This window comes from Haemaphysalis longicornis, unplaced genomic scaffold (assembly GCF_048455015.1).
Source record: "Haemaphysalis longicornis isolate Haplotype H1 unplaced genomic scaffold, Haemaphysalis longicornis Haplotype H1 scaffold_3, whole genome shotgun sequence".
Classification (NCBI taxonomy): domain Eukaryota; kingdom Metazoa; phylum Arthropoda; class Arachnida; order Ixodida; family Ixodidae; genus Haemaphysalis; species Haemaphysalis longicornis.
In genome coordinates this window covers 48,408,085-48,418,183 of record NW_027526335.1, presented here as the reverse complement: position 1 = coordinate 48,418,183, position 10,099 = coordinate 48,408,085, and the positions used below count along the sequence as shown (strand labels likewise).

The 10,099-nt window shown below is 45.6% G+C and overlaps 1 protein-coding gene across 2 annotated transcripts in view; it reads right to left on the bottom strand.

Annotated features, from left to right (window-relative positions):
• Window positions 1-256: 256 nt before the first annotated feature.
• The window catches only part of LOC144173242 (cytochrome P450 3A14-like), a 28,808-nt gene continuing 18,965 nt past the window's right edge, over window positions 257-10,099 (bottom strand). For both annotated transcript variants that reach the window (XM_077701738.1, XM_077701739.1), the window contains exons 10-14: window positions 9,269-9,377; window positions 6,524-6,615; window positions 3,300-3,440; window positions 934-1,096; window positions 257-589 (exon numbers count right to left, since the gene is read on the bottom strand). In XM_077701738.1, coding sequence (XP_077557864.1) covers window positions 500-589; window positions 934-1,096; window positions 3,300-3,440; window positions 6,524-6,615; window positions 9,269-9,377 — 595 coding nt within the window. In that variant the 3' untranslated portion in view covers window positions 257-499. The remainder of the gene's footprint in view (window positions 590-933; window positions 1,097-3,299; window positions 3,441-6,523; window positions 6,616-9,268; window positions 9,378-10,099) is intronic.

Genomic DNA, 10,099 nt, shown 5'->3' with positions numbered 1-10,099 from the left:
GGTGAAAAAATAAATCAGGAATTGGGGGAACCAGTAGAAACCAAGGCAGGGACTGGAGATTTTAGCCTAAATCGCGTCACGTTCGCTTAACTGTGCAATGGCTACCGGGTGAGGTGACGGCCTCGAATAGGGAAAGAATCGCAAAGAACTGCAAATTGACGCCTACGCACGTGGTCACCGGAAGGAACAAATGAATTTTAGAGACTCTAGATGGCTTAACTAACCCCACAGCACCCAACATAATTGAAAAATGAGATTGGTAATGCACCCCTAAATGTTTATTTGTGATGAAAGAAACACACATGTTGGTGGCCCTGTTCCAGAGCGTTCTCTGTAATGGCATGACCATTTCCCCTTTCAACAGTCCGTGCAACGAACCTTCTCATAGTCTGTGCTATTCAAGTGATGCATTATGCATCCGTGCAAAAAAAGGACCGCTAAATGCCAGGACCCCTGTATACGACTCCACGTGTGGACCGACTCCAAAAAATTACGGTCATCAAGCTGCCTTCGCAAGACGGTGAAAGATTATCCATGGTCCCCTCGCAGGCGTTGACACCATCGCTCGCGACGCCATTGGCATTTCTTCCTGGCAGTGCAAAATAAAACAAAATAGAAAACATAATGTCAACGAGGACTTTGAAGGTGCCCCTCGATTAAGCGCATCAGCGTAAGCTATCGTGAACATAAAAAATGATTGATTGATCGATAGATTGATTGATTAAATGATTGATTGATTGATTGATTGATTGATTGATTGATTGATTGATTGATTGATTGATTGATTGATTGATTGATTGATTGATTGATTGATTGATTGATTGATTGATTGATTGATTGATTGAGACGCTGATTTGTTAATTGACTCATTTGATGTGATCTATGTGTCACGAGGAAACATGAAATATTGAACATGCTGCAAAGGAATCTTACCATTTGAGACGGGCCAAGCTCAATGCGGTACTTCTGCAGCAGTTTTGCCACCGTGAACTTCATTTTTAACACCGACATTCTCAAAGCGACACAGTTTCGCGGTCCTATGCCGAATGGAACAAAGGCCATCTTCTTCAGCTTCCCCTCGTTTTCAGGTGAAAATCTGCAGTGCAAATAAGCAGGCCAAGCAAAATATGACAGAAGGCTTCGCTGCACCATCAACGGAATATCATGCAATAAGAGCAAAGCGTTGCGGAATAGCCCAGTGCCCTTGTGTCCTGCTCTTTGGCTATGCAGCACTTTGGTATGCTTCAGAGTACGCATACAAGATCAGGAGTACGGGCACAGTGTTGCTGTGGCTGGCGCTCCAAGTGATTGATTGATTGATTGATTGATTGATTGATTGATTGATTGATTGATTGATTGATTGATTGATTGATTGATCGATCGATTGATTGATTGATTGATTGATTGATTGATTGATTGATTGATTGATTGATTGATTGATTGATTGATTGATTGATTGATTGATTGATTGATTGATTGATTGATTGATTGATTGATTGATTCTTATGCGCAGGTCTGTTTTTATAAAAGTCAAGCAGCAGTGTTGGTAGGCAGGTGCGCTGCAGCAGCATATTTTTCTGCTGCTAAACGGCTGTCTAATGGGCTACACCAACTAACGGCGACTCTGTGAGTATGTATCAGGGACGGACTAACAGTACCGGAAGGCTTATGCCTAAGTTGTCGCTTTGAGGTGTTACGACATGGCCGACTGCCGCATCTTGACGTACAATTACTACGACGAGTACTTTTCCCGAAGGATACCCGTTGACGACCACAGGTCGCAATACGTTACGTTGGGGCCTAACGTTCTATATTTAGGCTTAGCAATAGTAGCCTTCTAGTTGAGCCTAACGTCGTGTCAAGCAACATAATACTCATTTTACGTCATGCTACTACTTCACATGTCAAACTGAGACGTTATGCTTAACGTCGCTCCATCGAATACCTCCATCAGCCCTTTTTGTGCAGCGTATCAACGCTTATAAAAGCGAGTTATCAACTGGAAAATACGAGAGGCTGCCCGAGTGAGGCTTCATTTATGAGGCTGGAGGGCTGAGGTCATCGATGACGTTTTAACAAATTCAGGCTAAATAAACCGAGGTAAATAACTAACTTTAAATAATAAACCCTAAATAAAAGTCCATTCAAGTCCAGCCTAAAAATGTTGCGATACAATTTACCATATTGTGTGGGCACTCCCGGTCACCCAAATGCCCTCCCTTCCCCTTCTATAGAGAAGGGGTAATTGCAAGCCATTCCCAATCCCACTGCTGTGAATGGGAATGAGAAGCCGAGGAACGTCTCGTCTCACAGGCTAGAGCAACGACGCCCACCCGCGAATCTCTGGAATAAGAAGAGGCCCCCACCCTATATCTATTTTATTTTTTTAGTTTATAAGCTCCAATAAATCTTTCTACAGAAACGCGCCGCTCCTTTTCGTGGTCTTGAAGTTCAGTCAGAATGTGGTTAGTTAGTTTGAAACTAATTTTGTACCCTGAAATTTCCCGTGATTCAGCCGTCTTTTGCTCACGCGGTTGTTTTAAGTTCATTAGTATTGTATAATACGGTAATTTGTGTACCCATTGGTTTGTTTACTTACCTCTAAAGACTGATGCCACTGGGTAAAAGACTAAGACTGTACACAAAAATTATTTGCACAAAACAAAAGTTCATTTGAGTTCAAGAGTTTATACGCGATGAACTTGAAGTAACGGACTTTTCAAGTGATCATAATTAACGCTGTAAGGTAGGTGTGTTCGGGGCTAGTTTTAACATGTAGTTCCTAGGAAGACGAATTTATTGGTTCGGTATCTGCAATACTAAATACCCTGCGGGCGAATTAAAAGATATTTCCAATCAGAGTTATAATTGTGAATTGTCGACCGAAAACAACATTTATGATAGGCGTATAGGTCAGGAAGACCCCACTGTTTTTCCTGGACATGCCATTAATGTAAGGGGCTCGCCTCGGGGCTAGCTTCCCAGATACTTGAATAGACCCAAATATTTCGCGCCAATTTACGTCAAATTTTAGCCATCTAGAAGGTTGGCGAAATCGATGCGGGGAAAGAAACAAACGTTCGACAAAAGTAACACCCAATTCAATACCCACGGCGTATGTTCCCTGACAGATAGCATATGGTGCTCACACAGAGGCCCTGGTCACATTTATAAGAACACAAAGGAACATGTGCGGCGCTATACCGGAATAGTAACCGAGAAAATGCCACTTTCAGCTGACAGGCAGTTTTGTAGCTCAGTGACATCCGTATAATTAGTTGGACTTTAGTTCCACCAACCTGTCAGGGTCGAAATCCAGTGCTCGCGGCCAGTACCGCGGGTCTCGGTGGATGTGGTACTGTGGCACCATAAAGCACGTACCGGCCTTAAACGTTTTTCCCTTGAATTCAAAATCTCGCTTCGCCATCCTTGTGACAAACCTGCAGGGAGGTGAACATTTTTCCTCCGGCACCGAGCAATGCTAAGCTACAAGAAAAACTGCAAGTTGGGCTTGTTGGTATAGGTTCATGATGGGGACACCGCAAGCTGGTGAAGAACGGTGTCTCTTTTTCTTGCATTAAATTGGCGTTGAACAAATCCTACTAACATTTGATAGTGCAGAGTGTCCCCGTCCAAGTAGACAGGTTAAGAGCAGCCGGGCACCCAGAGGAATCTGTGCGTTTGGCTTGTTAAAAGAATCGCCGAGAGATTAAGAAGGCTGGAAGCGTGGCCCGGGGCAGGGAAAAAGGAGTGGGTTTGAAGCTCGATAAGATAGCTGTCATTCCTTACCTACATGGTGTATCACGTCGGCTTGAGAAAGTGGCTTTAAGATATGAAGTGCGCGTCATCTTTTCAGCCCAAAACAAAGTGGCCAAGATTTTCTCCACGTGCAAATGTTAGCAGACAAGAAAGAAGAACGGGGATGGTTGTGGGGTAAGGCACGGCACAAAATTTGTTGAGTGCAGTAAAGACGTTGTGTATAGTACCCCTTCAAGTGTGGAAAGTACAGGTGCAGTCAGAAGTAATGGGAGCACGGGAGCTGTGGCCGAACCGAATAGCCTGTATTCAATAGCGAGGCACGCATACAGGCAACCATGTGAGTACACCGTCACTGGTTGCGTCGGGCTCCGCGGGATGGCGGTACTTGTCCGTGCTAAGCGCATGATATGGGTTGGAGCTCTAGCCCGCCGAACGCAAAGTAATGCCTCGACTGCAGTGTAAGTGCGATTAATAACAACTCTGTTGACACCCCCGTTAAGGATGAAGTTGAAACAGAGCAGACGACTCACGCTGGTGTTATATTTTTCTTCGGCATGCGGCCGCAGTGGCGCAAGCCGCGCTATGTCCGTAGCGCTTCGGCCATGCCCGTGGCCATTTCAGTGTTGCCAAACGAAGAAATTGACAGCTAAACTTTTCAATGAATACCAGCTATAGGAGCGCTGTGTAGCTACACCGGCATGCGCGCCTGCCGGTGTAGCATGAGCGCCTGCCGACGGTGATAGCCGATCTACACTTCTCAACTCACTTCTTTTAACGGGGCAATTATTCGTAGCATCTGGTCTCACCGATGGCGCTGATTGCACAGGCGGTATCTGGCAGCGTTGCTGACACACTTTAACCGCACGCGAGCCGCTGTAGAAGCGTCGCAATCGCAGGGATCCAAAATGGCAATTTTTCTTTTCTAATATTTTAGGTGGGCCTGCTATCAGCGCCATCGCCGACACCAGTATGCTGCAAACAACGTTCTAAGCCGCGTTAAAAGAAGTGTGTTGAGGAGTATAGAGGGCCTATCGGCGTCGTCAGGCACGCATGCGTGTTCTGCTCCTTTAGTTTACCGCCGGTGCAGCTACACGGCGCTCCTAAGTGGTTCGACCACAGCTCCCGTGCTCCAGTTACTTCTGACGGCACCAGAACATAGGTAAGACTGGCCACTGTTTAACTTTCGCCTCCGCGAACATCACAGCTCGTTGAAAGTTGTACCGTGTTCCCATTTTTTCGGTCATGCATTGCAAGGAGTGCACGGGCCGTCCGGGGTTGCCACTCTCGCTCACTGATGACAACCACAACCACGTGGAATGCGCGTCCCGTACGGAGCGCCCACACACCGTCGTTCTTGAAAAACATCGAAAGCGGGCAATAAGGGAGATAATTGAAGCATTTTACGTCATAAAAGAAGGAAATGCCTGTGTCAGCCAACCATCTGTCTTGTTATCAGACGCTGAGTTTGCGTTCTCGGACGAAGGCTGATAAAGTGTACCGTGTCGTATTTCGGGGTTCGTGCATGTGCGGTCTGATTGAATACAGTCGGGGTCGCTAGCGCATCCCACACTTCTAAACAAGATGTACCCGGACAGGTACGAGAGTACTTGCTCGTTGTGCAAAGACAGAGAGGCACTCTGGCACACGTCCTGGCCGAGTGCGAGTCTCTTGCGATCCGCCCGCCCCCCACCCCTATTCCCACACCCGACCCCCGAGAGCGATGGGAGACCTTGTTGTCTAGCCCCGACCTGACGATCCAGCTCGCGCTGGCAGCCAGGGGCCAGGAGCTGCTAGACGCATATGGGTCCCGAGAAGAGGGTTCCACCCAACCGGTGCAGGCGTACACTAGTCAATACCTTATTGGGCTCAATAAAAGTTGATTCTCTCTGTCTGTCTCGGTCTGATTGTAAGCAGGGCTTTGGTTGGTGTTCCCCGCGACTGTGCGAGATGCTAGATTGTACTCCGCACGTTTTGATGACGGTAGTTCTGATTGCGTGTATATATTTGTGTGTTTTACGATTAAACGTTTCAGTTGATAGTAGCGCTTCGTCCTGTGGTTTTTCTTGTCCAAGTTTTGTTTTGCGCTATCCCCATCATAAAGCTAAACTGCAAAGCACAGGGGAGTGGGTTGCTTTTAGACTACCTGGGATAATTCTCCAAACTCAACATTTCGATGGCGGATGCGAAAGACAGTCTTCAGATGAATTCGCAATCATTTTATAGATTAAAAAAAGATTTTACCCCACCATGAAATACCAAACTGCATGATAAGACAATGAATTGTTTATTTTTACTCTGTGGTAACATTTTTTTCTATAAATCCACATTCCGACCTTACGCCCACAATACGGGCTTAAACGAGCCATATTTTGTAATTTAAAGCTAATCGGCTTCCTTTATACCAGATCTATAACCATAAAAGTGGAAACAAATAACACTTCCCGATAGTATGCATATTTTAAGGCCCTTAGCAACAAATTTCTTTACTACGCAGACGTTTCCGCGTTTCAGTCACTATCAGCATCGCAGGCAGTCGATGGAAAATTTTTTTGCCAGAGTAATTTTTTCAGCCGTCGAATACTGAAACAACAAATTTAACCGCTCCGAAAATAGAATGAGAATAATCTAAAGGGAAACCAGTTACAGCGCGTAACGTGTTTAACACTATTATAGAAGCAACGCGGAGCTGTCGTAAGATTAACTCAAAGCCAGATATTAATAGTGCGTTGCAGAACCCGTTATAGGTACCCATGTAAGTACTCACGTTAGCCCAGGAGGATATAGCCGCATTGTCTCATTCATGACTTGTTCCAGGTAAGTGAGCTTCTTCATCACAGTGTCGTAATCGAGGACTCCCTGATGTGGAGCAGAAACAAAGTGTTAATCACGCAACGGGTGTTAATGTGGAAACATTAATTAACTGGGTAGGTCTAAAGTGTGAGAGTGGCTGACGTAATAGCACTCGGCTCAAATTTACTATGTAAAGGGATTGGGTTGAATAGAAAACTGACTAAATTTGCGCGTCAATGGGAATCAAACGGAGGGCGCCCGTAATGCGGGTCGAGCATTCATCCTCAACGTCTCCATTTCTCAGTGACTACGGTTGACGGGATGTGCACTTAGTGATTGCGTAGTGCCCTTCAAAACACGTCTGACCACAACCGCCGTACTGCAGCACGTGATGTCAGTCTATTTAAAGGGACACTGAAGTGAATTTGTCAAGCCACCGTTTTTACTTGCACTGCGTGGAATGGCTCAAATTAACACACTTTTCATCGTTTATCCGGTTGATAAGTCGGTAATTATTTCAAAAAGCCCGAAAGAAGAAAAACTACCATGTGGGGTCTGCGGCGGCCGCACCAACTAAAGGCTCTGACGTCAGGAGGAGGTGCACCGTGATTGGACGATGTATAAGATTAGCGTTCAAACAAGTTGCGGTTTCGTTTCTGTAAAACAACATGCTTGACATCCGACGTAATCGTTGGATGATCATTCTCGCTATCTCAATAATTATCATACCACGCTTCTGCCATGTTGTGGGCTGTAAAAGTCCTAATATAAGCCTCTGAGGACGGCTTGGAATTCTAGCAATCACTAGCCGAGGTCTACGAAGTGCATGAACGACCCACGCGTCACCGCAGACGATCAAATGACATGCGCTTTTCCCGCATATTTAGAGCTTGCCTTACTCATGCTTGCATCATAAAAAGCGTGTTCGCACCAGGCCAAGGGTCTGCTAATTTTGACCTGTGCCCACTGCCCGCAAGCACTCGGTGCTTGTGGCAACAGCACGCCAATGAGAATTCGCTGCGGGTCAGTGTCAATCTGCGCGTGTTCTGAAGCGAACTCGTTCGTGGAGCAGTGAACGTTACGGCCCAAAAATGGAGAACTCAGTGTAGAAAACATCGGCTGAAAAGGAAAAAAAATCGCTTACAAAAAAAAAAAAAAACCAGAGTGTACCCCTTGGGGATTCGAACTTCCGACGTGAAAAATAACATACCTAGCGCTCCAGACCACTCGGTCACGCGCCAGCGCTGGCCCCTTTGGAAAATATGAGGTATATATAATTAGTTGACACTTTTATATAGTGTTAGCATTTCAAGCAGCTTTGGTGACTATCTGTTCTATAGCGTTCGCGCAGTAAGCGGCCCCCAAATTTGCACAATATCCCACGTCTAACAATTGCATTTCTTAGACGGAAAAGCATTCGCAGATGTGCAGTCGTGCTGCTGATCGCTGTGCTTGTTCACGCAACGCAAAAAAGTGCTTCCTGCTCCGTAGTTTTACGCTGTACGGTTAAAGTTTCAGTTGATATTTTTTTCCTTAGTACCTATATCGACTTCGCTGACTCTTCTCCCGCCTTCAAGTGGCCTTATATTTTTCTACTAGGGTACCAGCCAGCGAAGCGTTGCATGTGCGCTTGTGCAGCGCTTGTGTGGAGCGACCTGGACCTGGACCTTCATACAGTGTACAAACTTACACACTAAAGAAAGGCACGTTCTTTCATTCACAAACGTGTCATGGCTTAGTTTCAACTTAGCGAATGAATTGCGACGATCCGTCGGCGGCCGGCGGACTAAATGCTGGGCGGACTGACTCTGTCGGAAGGTCGGCGAGCCATGCAGTAGCGCAGTTAAGCCAGGTCGTTTCCTCCTGACGTCACACGAAAACGCCACAGAAAATGGGCGAGGATGCAGAGAGGAGGACAGCATTTTTGAATTGATTTTTCTACTAATAAATTCGCGTAAACGCACTCAGAGTGGTTTAAGCATGGCCTATGAACTCCGGACTACAATTTCGCTAGTAATCCCGCAATGTTTACAAATCGCGTCAGTGTCCCTTTAAAAAGGAGCGCAAGCCACCTTCAGCGCAGACGAAAAGAAAAAAAAAAGAACGAATAGAAAACACCGTGAATAGACACTGTAGTTAAAAAAACGAATAGGAAAGACCATGAACAGGCACTGTAGTTTTTTTTATTCATGCTTGTTTTCCTTTTTGGGTTGTGGTAAAGGCAGAGATAACAATGTAACCAACATCATCACGTTTGAGGCAACCCAGGAGCTAAACCCAGGAGCTAAAGAAATGTATTTTCAACACAGGACATTTTTCTAGTCATTTGTTTTTATTTGCCGTCCCAAAGTCACCCGGTAACATTAGGTACAGCGTGAAAATGCCAGCGGCGCTAATACATTCCCCCCAGAAAAGGCACTTTACTACTCGTAGTTCTGCTAGTTATTCATTTAGTGCTTTCATTTACTGAGTCCCCCATCTACATACATCATTGGTGCAAGGCTTAGCACTCCCCGAAATAGAGGAACTTTCTGTTTCAAGGTTATTCTCTGCATGTGTGAAACAGCTCCTTCAAATGGCATAATAACCACCTTCTTGTTTGTGCCTTTTCTGCCCCCGCTTCTATTGTTTCTGGTGCCCCAAAGGTGTGGAATCGCAATGCGGAACTGATACACAATGCTGAAGGGCCCGCATCGATGCACGTGGCCTGTTTGCTTACTTTTTCACCGACAGCATCCTTGATTTCCTGGCGCACCTTTTCCTGAATATCCGGGTACTTCGCGATGGTGAAGGTCAGGTAGCTGATAGATGTCACTATTGTCTCATACCTGCGTAAGCACAGCCACACAATGTTCATTTTACTTCCTGCACCACTCGCTGTTCAGAATATCCTGAAGAAACTCCTGTCGCAGGAAACCCATGTTTTCGGGCTGGTGCAACACATGCACTATGCGGGATCTCTAGTATTCCCCCAAAAATCGACATACGGGCGTTATCCTTTTTTACCGTCCTTATAAAAAAGCCGTTAAAATTTAACCCATGTCCTCGCACTCAGGAGCGAAACTGCCCAACCACCGAAACAACCTCTTAACAAATGAATTGCCGCGGCGTAATTGCTCGGAATGATCATCACGTAAAGGTTCTTCACAAACTTCCAAAAAATGCTTGTGCGAAATCCACTTGCTGTACCCCGGCTGGGTTCTGGTGCCCATTTTCGGCGCACCTTTCTTTCAAATTCTTTCATGTACACTGCAAACGCTAATTTTATTTTCATTCAGCGGTACAGTGCAAGAACCACTTGTGTCACGACAGTCTGTGTAACAGCCAGGAGGTGGCAAATTACTTTTACCACAATAGCTTGTACAACAACCAGATACATATAGACAAACTTCTTTCCAAAATGTTGGGGAAACGGTGATTACTAGCGACTAGATTTTTAGGCACTAAAAAAGAGCGTTTTAGGTGCCAAAAAAATAGGCAAAAAGAACAACCTTTTAGGCCGAAACAACGTTTTAGGCGCCATACATTTTTACGCAAATGCAAATGGTTT